This window comes from Zootoca vivipara, chromosome 2 (assembly GCF_965207765.1).
Source record: "Zootoca vivipara chromosome 2, rZooViv2.hap1.1, whole genome shotgun sequence".
Taxonomy (NCBI): domain Eukaryota; kingdom Metazoa; phylum Chordata; class Lepidosauria; order Squamata; family Lacertidae; genus Zootoca; species Zootoca vivipara.
In genome coordinates, this window is record NC_142584.1 from 61,409,126 (window position 1) to 61,428,533 (window position 19,408).

The following is a 19,408-nucleotide window of genomic DNA, read 5'->3' on the forward strand; positions in this document are numbered from 1 at the left end:
ATTCACGAGTTAGCATTCAAAATTCTGCCAGTGCTCCTAGTTACTGAGATAGTGTAATTTTTAGAAGCCTTGGTGTCTGCAACTCCAAATCACCTATCAGATTGCGAGTTAGCAAAATATATAGAGGTATAAAAAGTCATTCACAATGAAATTGTGGTTTTAAAAAAGAGAATGTTAATGATTGAAGGTTAAAATGGATATCAATGTAAATAACTGAACTCATATGTTTCTCCACTTGGGGGTAGTAAAGGATTTGCCTGTGTCTGCAGGGAGAAGTAAAGTGTCTTCAGTGATTAATAGGATGCATGTTTATCTCAAGAGGTATTTTAATAGTACGCTGTTGTTTGGTGTGAATTGGAAGTAGAGTATCACATTTGTTTGAACTGGTTGCAGTTTAGCTGAAGTGGTGAAGCAGCATTTCTGAATACATAAGTTTAATCTTTTTCTCTAATAAACACTGAGCTACGTATTAGTAAGATAGATGTCTGTGTAGATACTATGGAAATCTCAACATTCAGATATATGTACTGTATATGTATGGGTTAATATGTGCCAATTTGACCATTTCAAGAGTATACTTCAATTCTGTTTGATTTTCCTCTTGAAACTCAGAATAACCTAGAAATTATGGTATGCATATGATAGGGGGATCACTGAAATTTGAACAAGATGTGCTTCCTTCTCTGAGCAGGAGAGAAGAAAGAGAAGGAACACAACCTCTGAGCTTTGTTTTGATGCATCCAATTTATCTAAATGTACCAGGACCCTGTTCAGTGAGAAAAAACACCTTACACATGACTAGTGAGAAGATCTTCCATTCCTTTCCACATGTTGGAGTTTGACACGTCACAGATTTGCCTATTTATCTGTTCATTACACATATAAATGCCCCATTTGTATCTGGAAAGGTACTATACTATCAGAACCACAAGAATGAACGATACCAAAGCACTAATTATGCTCGTTCCACAATATGGGTTATTGTTCTAGTTCATTCGTAGTCAAACAGCCACTGACAATCTCACATCAAAAACCAACGACACCTGCAAGCCAAGGATGGTTGATCCAAATCTTTCTGAAACATCAGGTTTTGTTATAAAGCCCTAATAAATTGCAACAAAAATTTTGCAACATTTTTTTTAAAAAAACTATAAACCTTATTAAGGCTTAAAGGTCAGATTCATGTAATAGTTAAAATGGGTGAATATACAACACCGGAATTTGTAGAGCCATACAAATGCATTGATAGTCTCATCTCTCTATTGAAATAGTAGACCTAAATCTTAAAGTGTGCCTTAAAGTGTGCCTTTAAAAAGGATAAGATGTAAAAGATAGAGAAATAAGGTAATATTAAAGCAATAATTAGAAATTATATAAGATTTAGAGTTTACTACGGATGATATGTAAAGAATCGCAGAAGGAGGAGGAATGAGGAAGTCAATAGATTGGAAATAAGGGTTATAAGTTAGATTTTTTTGTTTTTTTGTTTTTTGTGTTTTTTGTATTTTGTATTTTCTTTTTGTGTTTTGTATTTTTGTATGTTTTGTTGTTTGAGAAAATCTTTAATAAATACATTATAAAAATAAAAAATAAAGTGTGCCTTGTTATGTACCTTGGAGAAAGTCCCAATGAATACAGTGGGAAAACATGCTTCCTTTTGCATTGTAAGTCTGGGAATCTGTGCTCTGTATTCACATGACTTCTCCCTACTCTGCCTGACTGAAAAATTTGTATTAATGGGAATGCATTCGACTGTAGCAAATATGCAAATCAGAACAAGTTCTTTCTGTCCATCTAATGCTTCTTTTTCCATGGGGAGTTGTAGCATGTTGTTAATTCATTTAGGCAAACTAGACCTGAGATTTAACTAATCCAGATACCTGAAGGAGCACCCCTTCCCACCTCAGTCTGAATTTGCTGGATTTCAGCTGAGGCTGTTCCCCAGGCACCTCCTGTACTGTATATACTATTTTACCCCAAAGGAGAGAGGGCTCTTTTAAGGAAGGAATAAGGAATAATTTATTGGCCAAGTACCAAGCATACTTGGAATTTTGCTTCGGCTACATTGCAATGTAAAAAAAAACGTACCTCATACAAACACTATTCCACTCACAATACAATGCAAAAGCACAGCAAAGGAACCCCACCATTTTTACCAGTCAGGGGCCTAGGAAGGTGAGGGTGGTGGGGGCAATCTGCCCTGGGTGCCATCTGTGAGAGGGGTGACAAAAAGGCACACCATGGGAGGCTCGCCCCACCGCCCCCGTGCTCGGCAGATAGCCCTGCTGCTGATTGCCCCGTGTCGTGGATTGCCCCGCCCAGTGGATCATGGTGGATTGCCCCACCTGGCAAATCACCCTGCCCATTGGATTGCCCCGCCACCACCATGAATCACCCTGCATGGCGGAGTCCCCACCCCACCCCCCGCAGCTCGCCCCGCCGCCTGGATGTGTGGCATGGCTGCTGTTCCGGGCACCCATGCAGCTAACTTCACCACTGTTACCAGTATCTACCCTGCAGTCTTTTAGGTACCAGACAAAAAAGATTTTTATTTACCCAGGTAAAATGAACTTATACATTTTAGTTGATCACGTAACCTTATCGGTTGCTTTGTTATTGTTAGTTGTATTGGAACATGTTGTACCCCACCTTGGTTTCCTGAAAGGAAGACAGACAGTTTAGAAATGTTTTAAATAAATGAAAAATAAGCAAGGGATAGGTTTGAATCACAATAATTACTGAATATGGCTAAGGCAATGAGACAGTCATTGTAGTGTAATGAATAAAGTTTCATACAGTGCTCAAAAATGTCCTCTGATCTCTGGAAATGTTTGTTTTCTCCCATGAAAGAAGCTTCTGCCATTCTGCCCCATTTTCAGGGTGCTTTAGAATATCTTTAGTTTGTATTTATAACACTGGTAAATGCAGGATGGAGCTTACCTTACTGTTGCAAGCTGGCTGAAGGTGCTGTGCATATATATATATATATATATATATATATATATATATATATATATATTCAATAGGGATGTGGGTAGCACTGTGTACCCTGTAGTCTACCACTGTGGTTGGCGTTTCAAATCCCTGCGACAGGGTGAGCTCCCATTGCTCTGTCCCAGCTCCTGCCAACCTAGCAGTCTGAAAGCACGCCAGTGCAAGTAGATAAATAGGTACCGCTACGGCAGGAAGGTAAACGGTCTTTCTGTGTGCTCTGGTTTCCGTCACAGTGCCCCGTTGCGCCAGAAGCAGTTTAGTCATGCTGGCCACATGAGCCGGAAAGCTGTCTGTAGACAAACGCCGGCTCCCTCGGCCTGAAAGCGAGATGAGCACCGCATCCCATAGTCGCCTTTGACTGGACCTAACCATCCAGGGGGTCCTTTACCTTTTTTCTATTCAATCTTTCTTCCAGCAGTCTCTAACCTCTCTGAATGCTGGCGCTCGCTACTTGATCTTAATAGCTCCATGGCATGATACCTTTCCCCTGGGAGTTAACTGAAGCACCAGAAGTGGCAGGGGTTGGCTACCAGGTGTCTGAGATTGGTGCGCTTGATGATTTTGTTTTTAAGGGATTAACTTCCTTTTATTGATTGATTGAGTTCTTAAAAAACACTCTCACTTTCTGCACTGATTTCTTTAAAAGGAAAAATAATAGCGAACAACCGTCAAAGACATGGTAGGTGCCTCCTCTAGCTTCTTACAGGAAAGCCCAGATGAGGCCATAAGTGGAAGTATAGATACCTGGGAAGGCTGTAAAATGAACACCAGTGGAAAGATGATTTGTAGGGTGAAAGGGTGCTTCCCCCCCAAAAAAACCGTCTCCTCAAAAGGAAGTGTACTTTCTATTTCCCCTCACATCTCTCATGTGGGCCTTATCCTTCAGCATCCAACCAAGTGCCCTTATGCATGAGCATCTCCTACACAGCTGGGAAACTATGTGGATGGGGCCTGATTGTGTAGCCTCTCCCATGGAATGAGCCCTGCTCCTCCTGGTACTGTGCCAATTTCACAGGAAAGAAACACACGCTTGGGTCATTCATATGATCTTTCAGCTGTGCAAGGGCTGGTCATGGATAAGTAGGTCCCGTGCGCAGCTGGGAGGACATCCAAAGGTCACATTAGTCACAGACCGCCAGACAGGTGAGAGCTGCAGACAGACGACCTCTGCGGATACTGATGGCTTCTTTCTTCCGCAGACCCTGCAACATTGCGTTCCCCAAGCATGAAGATGCTCCGCTGGGATGGGAGGCGACTGGTGGTGTGTCTGGGGTGCCAGTGTTTGCACTGAGGAAAGATGACACTCAGGAAAGCCGTCCTAAAACGCCTGGACAGCAAGTTGTAGATGATAGGGTTAACAGCAGAACTCAAGTAGAAGAAAATGCCTAGGAGAGGGAAAACAGCAGAAAGAAACAGGGAGACAACTTGTGAGCTACAGATCCTCTGCTCAGCTTAACTGGCTGACAGGAACAAGGCTAGTCTTATCAGGGGGTGCATTTACAGGCCCTGTTTCTGCCTAATTAAAGACAATGTTTTTTAGATATATTAGCTGCACTTGTTCTCTGAGACAAAAATTATTGCAGTGCTGTCAACGAGATTACAGTGCTCCAGTCTGAATACAAAGCAGTTAAGGGAAAGGAGCTGTTATGTTCAAAGCTTGTAAGAAAATGATCTGCTATACCTTGGGACCAACCTAAATTACCACATGACAGCTAATAGCAAACCTGTGTCTTTAAAAGACAGGCCTACCTAATTATATATAAATTAAGGAGTGTGTATGTGATTTAAAGCTGGAGTGGGGAAACTTTCTCAGTCTGAGAGCTGCATTCCCTTCTGAGCAACTTTCCCCCCGTCTTCTCATATGCCAGCAATGAAAGCTTTGTTACACACAGCTCTCTATCCTCCATTCAGACAAGCAAGAAGCACGAACAGGGTCCATCTGTCATGGTTGTGATGTATCTGGTGTTCAGCCATCATAATGGACTTTCACCAAATACTATAATTGCTCAGCTAGTGGTTATTCAATATAGGATTGCACCTTATGTATTTGCATTGTGTCTGCAGCAGTAATATAATTAGGTGCTTATAAACCCTCAGACCTACAACAAAAATTTGTATCTCTATCTATCTATCTATCTATCTATCTATCTATCTATCTATCATCTATCTATCTATCATCTATCTATCTATCTATCTATCTATCTATCTATCTATCTATCTATTTCTTCCTTGTACTTTCTCATGAGATTCCTTGCTTGGCTGAGAAATCATCAAAGAGAACATTTTGTTTATTATCCCATCTATATTAGAGATGGTCTAGTAGCAATAATAATGAGTTTTGCTTATTTTTATGAGTAAAAATGCTGAGTGTGGGTCACAATGGCCTTAAGAAGTCATGCTTTTCTTAAAGATAAGGATCCAAGCAACTAGCAATTGTGGCACCTTTGCACTTTCTCTGTTTTCTGAACCTAAGCGCAGAATTATCATTAGGGCACATCTAAGCTATCAAGGGAGGGAAAGGGAGAATATTTGCATTGATTTGCAATATAATGCGTCCCCCACCAACAATAGCACAGGAGCACAGACTTTGGAGGAAGAAAGGCTGGATAGTGGAATGGTGGCACTGATCTGACCTTCAGGAGAGGTGGATTTAGGGTACTGGTTCTGCTGCACTGGGCACTGAGCTTGAGCAACTATGCTGTCATGGATAGGGAAAAATGGAAGACAAGAGATGGGACCAGCACTGAATTTTGGCCTTGCACAGGGCACTGCTGAAATTTGAAAGACCAAAGTCAGCCCTGCCTTCAGTCACCTGCGTCACTGCTGCATACCAGGATAGCCCATTGCACATGAAGCAGCGGAGCCAATCCTGTGCTCCTGTCAGTGCATCACTGCAGCAAACCTGCCACCACACCACCTCTCTGCCCTGGTATGCAGGTCAGGTGAGCATCACACTTCACCCCACTGTCTGCTACTGGCTTTTGCCTGACCCATGGTCCTTTGTACTTATAAGAAGTGGGGAAGGGAGGAAGAATTACAGTCTATTGGAAACACATTTTCATTCAGCAGTTGGAGAACGTTCTTTCCAAGTCTCAGTTTATTGAATGATAGTTTTCATTGGTTTATCAGAAGGTCATGTTATGTCATTCTGACTGAACATAACCATCAGAGTTTTCTTTTGGGACGCTTTGCTTGTGCTGAACAAACAAGAGAAAGTTACCTGACACCACATGGATTAAGTTGAACGTATTGGCAAGAGGTTCTGTCCAGTTTACGACAAAGCTGTAGAAGAGTCGGTCTGTGTGGAACGGAGCCCAGCATATGCCAAAAACGATTACTAGGACAACTGTCAGAGAGAGAAGAGTGAGGGAAGAGCAAGACATATAGACTGCTATTTTGCTGCATCAAACCAAGTGATTCAAGAAAGCAAATGAATACCTCAGATAGCTTCCCACTTTAATCAAACAGAAATATCATGCTTTCCCCCCATTTGTAACATTCTGTTTTCTGTTTTGCTCGTACAAGATGATATTAGCTAACAATAAAAGTTTGATTTTACACTGATATCAGGCTTCAGTATGTCATTGATATATATTTTTAATATATATTTTTAATCAGTGTGTTATTTTACAAGTGGAAATAAATATTTAAGACTGGTTCTTCTTGAACATTTTACTTAGAATAAGTGAACTCTAGACAAGCCAATGCCAGTGCGAATTTGGATGGGGCTGTATAAACTGAATGCCTGGCACTGCTTCTCAAGGGGCATTTTATTATTCTATAGTGGGCAAATCTGTCAACTTTTGTCTCTCACCATTCTTTTCCCTTTCTTTTTGGTAATATTATGTTCAGTTCTCCACATTATACATCAGCTTGTGATTTAAAAAGAACTCATCGTGAAAATTCATCAACATGTTAGACAAATTTATCTTAGTATGAACACTTCCCCTAATATAATGCACCTTTGTATATTGTTTTCACAAATATATGCCTTTTATGCATACCTTACCATGCTACGTGCTTTTGTGTACATACAGTGGAACCTTGGTTTATGAACACCTCAGTTTACAAATTTTCGGTTTACGAACGCTGCAGACCCATCTGGAACGGATTAATCCACTTTCCATTACTTTCAATGGGAAAGTTCGCTTCAGTTTATGAATGCTTCAGTTTATGAACAGACTTCCGAAACCAATTGTGTTCATAAACCGAGGTACCACTGTATTACTTAGCCGCAGGATGACTGCTTATTGTTTTGGGAAGTGTGAATCACATTTAAGTGGAAACTGAATTAAGATTCTCCCCCATCCCTATTTCAGCATCTGCCGCATAATGTAACTACAAGATGCAAGACTCTCTCAGGACTCCTGTATCTGTGGATGAGCTTGGCCTACATGTAGTTTTTTTTTGGGGGGGGGCACTCCTGTGCCTGCATAGACACCAGATCTATCTCACCCACAGGTGCAAGAGTCCTAAAGGAGTCTTGCATCTAATGGTATCAAGACAGACACATGTATAATGTGAAGAAGAAGAAGAAGAAGAAGAAGAAGAAGAAGAAGAAGAAGAAGAAGAAGAAGAAGAAGAAGAAGAAGAAGAAGTTTGGATTTGATATCCCGCTTTATCACTGCCCGACGGAGTCTCAAAGCGGCTAACATTCTCCTTTCCCTTCCTCCCCCACAACAAACACTCTGTGAGGTGAGTGGGGCTGAGAGACTTCAAAGAAGTGTGACTAGCCCAAGGTCACCCAGCAGCTGCATATGGAGGAGGGGAGACGCGAACCCGGTTCACCAGATTACGAATCTACCGCTCCTAACCACTACACCACACTGGACTGGCTCTCTAGATGTATTCATTGGTTGTAAGTCACTTTGGGTTGCCTTGGGCAAGATATAGTGAAACTATTGTTGCTAAAGTAATAATTATTCATGTATGAAAGAGGTTAAAATTGCTTTGAACAGTTTTTTGTGGCTGTAATTGCATGGAAGCTTCAGAGTACTTTCTTAAAAATTAAGTGGAAAGTCCTGGATCAGGGCAACTCAATGCACATCTACTAAGCCAGGGGTCGTCAGCCTGGTCCCTACTGCCCACTAGTGGGTGTTTCAGGATGCTAGGTGGGTGGTAGGGGGTTCTATGGCACAAGCTGAATCCTCCTTCCATCGAGTACTGGTGGGCGGTAAGGAAATTTTACCATCAAGAAAGTTACATTAGTGGGTGGTAGGTATTAAAAGGTTGACTACCCCTGTACTAAGCAATGAACCTCATTGAATTTGATGGGACTTACTCCCTGGTTAGTAGTACAGGGTTGCGGGCTTGGTTCCTGAAAAAACAGTGCACATACATACTCTGCAACTCTGATTAAAAGTGCAGGGATGCAGTGCAAATAGGGATTGCCATGTTTGACTGCCATCTGGTTTCCTCACTTGAAATCACAATGCCATGGGAATTACAAAGCTGGTGCATTAGTGGCCACAGAGAAAGCTGTTAAAATATTAGTAGATTAATAGTTTGAAACATCTACTGGAAACCTTTAGCCCTCCAGTTCTCATAAGACTCTGCTTCCTATAGCCTCCCAAAGCATGGTCAATGGTCAGTCATGATGGGAGTTGTAGTCCAACACCATCTGGAGAGCCATAGGTTAGCACAGTAGCTTCTCAGAGCAAGGAGATGTACCCATTCTTCCTTTCTCCTTGCCTGAGTCTTGAAACATGATGGAAACACCTACATAGATGACTTCCAGCTGCCCCCTAAAGTACATTCTCATACATTGGCCTGCCTCACATTCATTCATAATGCAAATCACAAATTTGCTACTTACATAACATCTTAGTGACAGACTTCCTGGATGGTCTTTTAACATTAATTCCCATTTCATCTACTTCCAAAGAACAGTCTCCTCTCAGCTGGTAATTGGAGAAGAAAAAGTCAGGAAACATTGCTGTAGGAATGGATCTAACAACATCAGTGAAAATCAGTCCTGGAAAAACTGGTGGAAAGTATTGTTGAAGATAAAACAACATATGGAAAAACAAGCATGACCACATTTGGAATACTGTGTAGTGTACAGTTAAGATCACGTGTAGTGTACAGTTAAGGATATTGCAGAGATATTCAGACATTGTTGGACTTCCCAACTATTGGTCATGCTAGCAGGGGCTGATTGAACTTACAGTGCAGCAACATCTGGAGGCACTAAGTTAGGAACTCCTAGAATTGAAGAGTTGGAAGGGACCCTAAGCGTCATCTTCTAGCCCAACCTTCTGCAAATCATGCATGACAGATGGCCATCTAACCTCTGCTTAAAAACCTTCATGGAAGGAGAGTCCACCACCTCTCATGGGAGCCTGTTCCACTGTTGAACAGCTCTTACTATCAGAAAGTTCTTCCGATGGAATCTTGTCCAGTCCACAACATGCACAAATGGAGTGGGTGGGTTCTTTGGTAACCCTGTGTGTGTATTCATCAGCTCTGGGGCTTTCAAAAGAAAGGACATCGTGTATTGATGTAAGCTATACTATTTCTTGCCTAGGCGATGAAATAAGGCTTGTTAAGAAAGCTATCCTTTTAATTACTAAAGTGCTGTCAAAAAGTATTAGAAAGAGAGAGAACGCTGAACGCCAGGAGAAACAGAGAGAAGCCAAGAAAGCCATTTTATGGTACTTTGAAAATGACTGTCAGCGAACTGGGATCTTTACCTGCTCCAGCAGTTCATTAGCTCAGGCAGAACCAGAGGTTTATTGTGCCAATTTGTGCTCCATACCACTAGCATCACGCAGAATGTTATTAACAGGGTAAAGACAATGAACTCAGGGAAAGGGGCACCACAAGTGTAGAATGCGCAAAAATATTCAAAATCACTCAGACCAACAGCCGAAAGCAAAGTAAAGCAAAAATAACAACAACACCCCAAAACTGAAAAGGAGTAGAAGAAGTGAGAGCAATAAGAAGCACCATATCAAATATATTCTAAAACTGTGTTCATGTAAGAAGAATGACAATGGTCCATGAACACAAACTTCCTACCAAGGATGTGAGCTCTAATTCCATTTGGGTGTTTGAGAGAGAGGAGGGGTGAGCAGGCTAGCTCTGCCCTGCCCATTACCATCTTCAACACCTTACTGAGTCAAAAGCAATAATCTGGAATCAGAAGCCCATTCATCTCAAGGATTTAAATCATGCAAGGTTCTAAGTCTATAGGACTGTGGGGGGGGAGGCTCCCCATTGAAGTTATTGTGAAGCTAGTCATGACTAAGATAAAGGTAAAGGGACCCTTGACTGTTAAGGCCAGTCATGGATGACTCTGGGATTGCGGTGCTCATCTCGCTTTACTGACTGAGGGAGCCGGTGTTTGTCCACAAGCAGCTTCCGGGTCATGTGGCCAGCATGACCAAGCTGCTTCTGGTGAACCAGAGCAGTGCACAGAAACACCGTTTACTTTCCCGCTGGAGCGGTACCTATTTATCTACCTGCACTTTGACGTGCTTTCGAACTGCTAGATGGGCAGGAGCTGGGACAGAACAATGGGAGCTCACCCTGTTGCAGGGATTCAAACCGCCGACCTTCTGATCAGCAAGCCCTAGGCTCAGTGGTTTTAACCCACAGCGCCACCCGCATTATTATTAGTCATGACTAATAGGAACTTTGTTGTTGTTTAGTCGTTTAGTCGTGTCCGACTCTTCGTGACCCCATGGACCATAGCACGCCAGGCACTCCTGTCTTGCACTGCCTCCTGCAGTTTGGTCAAACTCATGTTCGTAGCTTTGAGAACACTGTCCAACCATCTCATCCTCTGTCGTCCCCTTCTCCTAGTGCCCTCAATCTTTCCCAACATCAGGATTCTTCTCTTCTCATGAGGTGGAACTAAATACTATTAAATTAGTCTGGATTCAACACCAGCCAAAGAAAAGCAAAAAATGAAAAGGTTTAGCTCAATTCCAAATTTAATAGCATTAAACACAATAGATTATGGTTTGAACAAGTTCAGATTGCTATTTAAATTATTATTTCTTTAGCTGAATGAGATGCATTATAAGAAAATGTGAAAAATCCCTGTCCAAGGTCCTGTAGACATTTCATTTTCTGGTGAATAGATTGCAGAGGCATCTATTCCATGCTTTTTAAACTTCGTTTCTTTCCAATACAGAAATATGTACTTCCACTTCCACTTAACCTTTTCCATGGTGCTTGAAAAAAAATGAGTGTATAGCAGGGGGTGGTGGATGACACAAAGGAGATTGGAGTGGGGGGGGATCCATCCTAGAATATCCTGCCTCTATGAAACCTCTGGTGAATAGTGGGATGTAAACATGCATGGGCAAATATGATTTATTTATTCTTATTGTTCATTTGTTATTTTAATTTCTATCCTGCCTCTCTATGTATATCACTACCAAAAGCTGCTGAGAACAGCAACACTGCAATATAGGAGTTTTGTTTGATTTTAAATCAGTTTTATATTTTCAATGGGCCTTAAAACCTGGTCCTAACCATGTTTCTGTGCACCATTGATTGTGGCTTGTAGCTAGACTCAGTTTAACTAATGCAGGTGGTAATGCAGAACAGGAGAGAGGAAAACCAAAGGAGAATGAACCATCATTTGAATGCCTTGCTGGGCTCATGCTCCTTCCTTGTACAGTTGTATCATGTGCACTCTGGTATTCACCACTTAGAGATTCTACCCCGCAAAAAATGCAGCTCAGAAATTGGCAAGGGAAGGGTGTCTGAGGTTTCTGCCACCGCAGAGAGAAGACCACATATATTCTCTTCCAAGGTCAGACCAAGGTGTCTACCCTCAGAAGTGGTATTCTAAAACATTCTGTGACCTTCAGGACACCTTCCCAGGGACCATTGCAGTGATCCATTACGAAACCAAATCAAATTTAAACTTATGCTCAAATCCTACCTAAAACTTATGAGAATCCTTTAGCAAAATCAAGATGCTTTGATAATAGAAAGACATTTATTAGCTATTACTAATGGTGATTAATTACTAATCAGATGGCAATGCATTTGAAAGCTGAACTTTCAAAAAATGGCTAAAAAGAAGTGTAGATAAGCCTATTGTCTTGGAGCACAATATAGTTTTCCCATGATTTCTGTGGGCTTTTATTGCTCATTAAAGCTTTTTTATGAGATTTTAAGCTGTGGTCTACATGAAATCATTTGTGTCATTTATCAACTCATAACAGCTTTCCAGTGTTTAATATATTCAGAATTGAGTTCTGTTTTGTAATACATTTTTACTGTTTTAACATGCAAAGCAACTAATGGCCATAGCTGCCAAGTTATCCCTTTTTAAAGGGATTTTCCCTTATGCTGAATAGGCTTCCTCGCGAGAAAAGGGAAAACTTGGCAGCTATGCTAATGGCTGCTATTTTTGCTACATGATTCAGTGGCTGGCCTATTCTGCCTGAAAGCACCCCCCCCCCTCAAAAAAACAATAACAACCATGGAGTATTTATTGTGGTAACATGTCAATAAACTTGAAAAATGCTCTATAGGAAAAATTATCTTTTTGCCTACATATTTATTAAATAAAAACATAGTCCCATATTGCAATTAACCTTCAGGCATTTGCAAATACTATATGACTTTTAAATTATTCCTTGAGCAAAACTCTTGGGATTTATAATATTCACAGTTTAAAACTGCTATCATGCCACTAGCTGAATAAAGTCGCATGAAGCCGGTGGGATTCTAACGATTGTACACTTACACTTAAGGGTGCAATCTAAAACATACCTACTGCTATGAACACATTGGGACTTCCATGGAATTGCAGTGTAAATTGATTATTTCTAAAGTCTGAAACAAATTACCTTTGATTTCAGTTTCATGAATTTCATCAGAAATTTCTTTGTAGTAACAATGTGTACGATCTCATGGAAATCACTAATGCACTTAGGGATCATCCAGATGACCTATTTACTGGGCAAAGCTTATGTAAGGGTTAGAATAAATCTGGTAGTGATTGGCAGGGCAGAGTGGGGTAGGGCAGTGTCGCTCACCTGGCTACCCAGTGTGAGTGTCACTGTTGGTAACTGAGAGGGAGAGAGGTCAGGACTAGGTGAGGAAGCAGGGATGCAATGCAGGTACAGCAGAATAAGTATTGGATTGGCTCTGCCACTGTGCCAGCACCAAACTTACCTTTCTGCTGCCGTACCCCTTCCCATCTCCCTCTTAGATACCAGTAGCAACCTCTATTTTTGGGAAGCCAGGTGAGCAACGCCCCACCACCCTGCTCTGCCCCACCAACTGCTACTGGTTATATTCTGATTTCTTTGCCGGGAGGATATAAAAAACGAGCACGCATCCTGGTTTGCTTGTAGGGTGTTTATACATGTTTCTGTTAGTCATTTGTTCAAGTCACACTTTTCAATGCATTTTCCCATTGGTAGCAAATGGCATGAGTGTATCGATTAATAACTGAATAAGGAAATGGCAACCAGCCCTAATCCTGTTCCATAATGTCTTGGGATATCAAATGTTGCTGATTAGCAAAAGTTCTAAATACATAAATAACTCATGCCTTCTTCCTTCCCTATATATTTGCTGAGATTGTCAGCATCACTTTGTTTCTCTGCCAGTGGAGGAAAATAACTCATTTGCAATTAGTTTCTAAATGATTGAGAGTTGTATGTTGAAAGGTTTTCTGTCCTTCTGTGCCCCCCCACCTCCGCTAATTAATGGAAACATTGTGTGTTGGATGCTAGAGCATTCTAGTGGGGAATGAGTGATTACTAGGGATAGACAAATCTGTCCATTTTGGTTTCTCTCAGTTTCTCATTTTTCAAATCTTAAGTTCAGTTCTCCACATTTACACATCAGTGTGGGGTTGGGTGTTTTTTAAGACCTCATGAAAACCAGTCAGCATTTTATTGCCAATTTCCCCGAATATACACAATTTTGCATGAACTTTTGCCTAATATGCACATTTTTGCAAATTCCCCCGCATAGAAAGTATTTTTTTGGTGCCTTATATTCATGATGAATGCGTTTTTATGGACACTTTGGTCTCCACCTGTTGTTGGTCTACAGCCCTGACCACTGGTCCTGCTAGCCAGGGATGTCTTAGTATATGCATTTTTGGATACATTATTTTGTTGGAGAACTACAATGAAAAATTCAGAAAAGTGTGAATATTGAAGAATGGTCTTTGAGGTCCCTTCTAACTCTACAATTCCATGATTCTATGATTCAGTGGAGTCCCCATGACTGCTATTTAAAGAACAAAAATCAGGCTTACACATAGCATCTTGTTTAACTTGGCTCTCTCCAAATCACCAAAGGGGACAAACCCCAGCCCTAACTTCTAGTGGACATGGGGGAAGAAAGTTGTCCAAGGTTACTTCATGTTTTTTTCAACCTAGAATACAAATTGTTGTGCCTACCACAAATATTCCCTGGGTTTTTTCCTGGGCATAACTGTAAAATCAGGTAGCTCGGGTCAGGATCTTCCCTAACTCAACTAGAATATGACTATTACAGAAGAGGCTGGGGCAACAAGGGGAAACCTGCAACTTTCAGTTTCTTGTTCTCCACATCCCCATATCACTTTGCATTTTTGCTTTAACCAAATATCCTCATATGAATTCACACACAGATTGTTTTCTCTGTGTGCCGCCTTTCCACCATTCAAACCATGCTCAAGGTGGCTTGCAACTTGAAAAAAACAATCACAAAATTGCAAACATAACCAAAGTAGTCATAAACAATAAATAAAACACCAAAAATACACAACGAAACTGAACAATTTCCACATAAACCACAAGAGCCAAAAATAAAGATACAAGAAAGCCAATAGCAACAACCCCCCCTCAGTAACCCCCCCTCCAAACAATACCTCAACCAAAGGATCTGTTCAGCAGCCTCAGATCTTCCAGGACTTACAGCCTCTCCTAATATGCACATTTCTGCACAGCAGTTTTCTGTAACATAATGCATTTTTGCATGCTACTTAGAATCATATAATTGTAGAATTGGAAGGGTCCTGGAGCACCGTTCGCTAAAATATGCATTTTTGTGCACATTGCTTGCCGGGAGAATCTGCATTGCAAAATTAAGAGAAGTGCATTTTTTCCCCTGCTTCACTTCATGTATTGTTTCAGAAAGTGTGAATCAGGTAAGTTCACCTTAAATGCAAACTGAACTTCTACCTCGTCCCTACTCTCAGCCTAGCTTTTAAAGCTTTCAGGCTTCTTGCAGGTTAAAGAAATCCTACTTTCCCATTAAGGTTTCAGGATCTTTTGTCTTCCCTGCATTCAAATCCTCACAACTAGAGAGAAAGGGAGAAGCTTGTTGTGAAACAGAACATAATGGACACAAATATGGTGTGTGTGTGTGTGTGAGAGAGAGAGAGAGAGAGAGACGTCATGCTCTATGAGATCTCAGTCCACAATCAAAGTGTTATCTTCTCTTTCTGAATGAAATGGCATATTTTCCTGTTCCACACAGAACAGGTCAGGATGAAAGCGTGTGCAGAATGAATTTGATGCTGGACATGCAAGAAAAACAATACTTTCATACATAATAGGATTAATCCCTACCTACTTGCACCTTAATCTTACAGAACCAGCATCAGCACAAAAGGTGACATTTAAGTCAATGATTCTACCGCTGTTGCCTTTTGTGAATGAAGCCAGAAGAAAATATCATAATGGAAAAGCATACGCCATAAAGAATAAAGCATCTATATATAAAAGGCTGAAATGGTAAGCAAAATCCTTTCCCAATAATCTGAAAAGCTCCTAACTGTGGATTTGGTGGAAGGTGAGACCTAGTGGGTTTTTCTGTAACACAAGAAGTGACTTCATTTTAAATGGATTATTATCTGAAAAGTGTCCGATGCTGTTGTAAAACACCAAGCCAGCCTTATGGTGCATTTTGATTAAGCAATTTCTGTAGCAATATTGAGTTCAGTGGGACGTAAATCTGTTTAAGATTAGGCTGTAAGAAAAAGATGAAAAGTACTAAATATTCTTAGAGTGATTTCACTTTTATCCTAAATCAATGTGCATTGGCTAAATGTTGGTTAAAAAAGCAAACTTACACGTGGATCCTTTTGCAAATGTGAAAAAGGGTGAGGATGAAATAGGAGTTGCAAGAGTGCTGGATTTGTGTGTGATTTTTAAAAGTCATAAATAGGTCAGGTAAATGGGTTTCCATTAATTATTGGGCAATGAATGGTTATGGGAAGTGAATGTCTGAAGCATTACTTCCACATGGCAGAATCTAAACTTCTGTTGCATTGCCAGAAAGAATAATGGTAAGCCAGTAGAGGCTAAATTTTAAGCAGTTTAAAGTACAGGATGAGATGATTTAAGATGAGATGGATCATTAAAGAAAGTTACACAAAAAGAGGGTGCAGGACTCACTTTCATCCCCATCAGGCAGTAGAGCACACTGATGACACTCATTGGCAGCACGTAAAAGAGGAAGGCGCTTAACTGGATGATACAGTTGTAGATCCACAAGGGCTGAACCACAGCACATGTTGCTGAGCCAGGGACTTCTGTGTGATTTGGGAAATACTGCAGTATGATGCCATGGGTGCTGGTGTTGGGAAGAGAGAAGAGGACAGACAAGAGCCACAGGACAATGATGATCCTCAACGCGCGCCGCCTGGTGCTCTTCAGCTTGGCTCGGAAGGGGTGCATGATGGCCACGTACCGCTCTATGCTGACTGTGGTGATGTTCAGGATGGAGGCGAAGCACACCGTCTCAAAGAGAGCCGTCTTGAAATAGCACCCAGCCAATCCAAACAAGAAGGGGTAGTTGCTCCACATTTCGTAGACTTCCAAGGGCATCCCGCAGAGCAGGACCAGCAGGTCGGAAATGGCAAGGCTGAAGAGATAGTAGTTAGTGGGCGTTTTCATGTTGCGGTGCCTGAGAATCACCAGGCACACTAAAAGGTTGCCGGACACACCAACGATGAAAATCAAGCCATATACCCAAGTCATAGGCAGGAACAAATGGCTCCGTCTGGGTCCATATAAAAAGGTAAGGTAGTCCTCAGTGCTGTTTAGGTATCTTCTAATCAGTGGCTCCACTTCATCCTCTGTTTGGTACACACTTGAAGAGATGTTTGTGATCCAATCCATTGTGATCCAATCCAATCTCTTCCCCGGGTCCAGTCTGACCTAGATTGTCCAAGATTTTCTTGTTTCAGATGGCTCACTTTTTCAAGTAAAAATGGGACAAGACAGAACAGAGAGATAGAGCAATAGAGAGAAAGAGAGAAATTATGGGGAGAAGGTGCTGGGGGGAGGAGAGAGAGAGAGAGAAAGAATGTCCTTTCAGACTCAAAAGCATAAAGGCACTGAGAGAAAATTAAGAGAGTGTGTGTGTGTATGTATATAGACATATGTGTATATGTCTGCCTTGGCTATTTTAACTGTTCACTTGTGAAGAGACCCTTTGATAGCAAGCTCCTCCCTTGCCAGATACTCATTGGCTGGCTACGTGAATCAAATGATATGTTGATCGAGCTGGTCTTTGCTTTCCTGACAGTTACAGTCACTGAGCTGGGAGTAAAGGTGGAGGGGAAGAAGATAAGAAGAATGGAGCATTGAATCTGAAAGCTTTGATGTAAGGCCATCTGTAAAATTATTCACCTTGTTAGAGGCTGAGAGTTCTTTGGGGAGGGGGGTGCAGGCTGTGTGCTGCAATCAGAAGTTTCGTTAAAGTGAATTATTTTGTCTGGAAGTTGGCATGGCAGTGTTAAAACACTGCAGTTTATAGGTTTATTCTCCTTATAGATTTGAGTGTTCCACTTTAAGCAAAGAGGAATAAACCATGGCAATAGGTTGGCTTTTCATTGTTAGAGATCAATTCAGAGAGCAGTCCTCTGCATTAGTCCGTTTCAATGGTATTAGCATAGTACCGGTGCATGCCTGGAGGTGGAAATTAACCACATGAGAACACTATGTCAATGCAGATCTGGGGAAGTAGAAACCCTGGAATGTATTTTAAAGCAATCCGCAAAATGCCAGGAATTGCATGCTGCATATGATGCGATGTCAATTTTTTAAAACAGCAACAACATTATCCTTAAGGATAGTTCTGAGACCTGGTGAGCCAGAGTGTGGGATCTCACACCTTTAGTTCATCTCTGACCTAAGGGAATAAATGTTGCTCATTTTTAAAAACATTCCAATTCTAAGCAAAGCAAACAAAAACAGCCCACCAACTAGCAAAGTAGATTAGAAAGTTGCTTTCCGGAGTGATTGGTGTGCAAAACACTTTGTGGGGAGTATTTCAAATTGGTTTAGGACTGTCATTTTTTTTGTCAAGTGGTTTGGGTAATGGAAATGAGCATTAAGATAGGCATGCGTCATAATAACTCCAAGCAGTTTCATATGATTAGCCCTGTTTTGTTTAACAATATGGTTTCCTGTTGCATGTCAAGGCCCCCAAGCCACCCCCAGGAGAATAAAGACACAAGGACACATAATTTTAGGTTAAACATTAATGGGGAAAATTTAGGCCACAGCTTTATTGGTTACAGAATGTGAGGTGTATTGGCTTAGGCACTGGCATCAACAGACTATATCTGACTCCTGCCCACCTTGCAGGAAGTCTGGTAAGGGTATACCTCCAGTAGGGGGAGCCCCGCTGATGTGGATCAACTCGAGCCCCCCTGGGTTCCCGCTGGGGTCGTGGCATGGCCCTAGCTTCAGACAAGAACCACACCCCCGAATTCCTTTAACGGAATACCCTAGAGCATGGAGGGGCAGGACGTGGCCACACCTCCCCCCCCACATCACTACTCCAATGCCTAACCGCCAAACCTTACAAAGTTGTGGTGATTGCTGCGAGGTAGGCGAAAACCAAGTGGCACGAGGTTGCCTCAGAATCGTGCCAAGGCTTAAAATCATCCCCAGCCACGCCCCCAAGCAGCCTGATTGGCCACCTGGCTACCTGACGTGGCTGGGGTCTCCCCCAGTGCGATGCAGGACAACATCCCACCCCCACGCTGAGGGGAGTGGCTAGGTGGCCGGACCGCAACCCGGCCCAACCAGGAAGTGGACCCAATCTATAAGAATGCTAATTCCCATGGACTTGTGTGCTTCCCTCACCCTGTTTCTTCACTGTGCCAAAAAAGAGGTCAAAGGTTCTGCTTTTCATTTCACTCCAATGGAGAAACTCTGGGAACTGTGGTTTGTTTAAACCATGATTAGTGAGAACATGCCTTGGTGCTATAAGTTGGCTTGTTCTGATTGTGCTCTGGGCTGCTGGGGGGAAAAAGGATGCTGTATCAAATAGTTTTGTAGTGTAGTTTATAGCAATCAGTGAGAGCAAGGACTTAACATTTTTCAAAATGAAAACTTTGTGGCTCATACAGTTTCTCAGCTATCAGCAATAATTTCCCCAAGAATAAAAGGCTTGATGTTCCACAGCTTTTGCCTATTCACCTACA

General features: G+C 41.7%; 1 protein-coding gene across 1 annotated transcript; it reads right to left on the reverse strand.

Annotated features, from left to right (window-relative positions):
• Positions 1-4,119: 4,119 nt before the first annotated feature.
• On the reverse strand, positions 4,120-17,090 carry NMUR2 (neuromedin U receptor 2). Its single transcript, XM_035108043.3, has 4 exons — positions 16,365-17,090; positions 8,810-8,894; positions 6,215-6,340; positions 4,120-4,379 (listed from the first exon to the last, which is right to left on the reverse strand). The coding sequence occupies exons 1-4, from the start codon at positions 17,088-17,090 to the stop codon at positions 4,120-4,122; spliced, it is 1,197 nt and encodes a 398-aa protein (XP_034963934.3).
• Between the last annotated feature and the right edge of the window lie 2,318 nt (positions 17,091-19,408).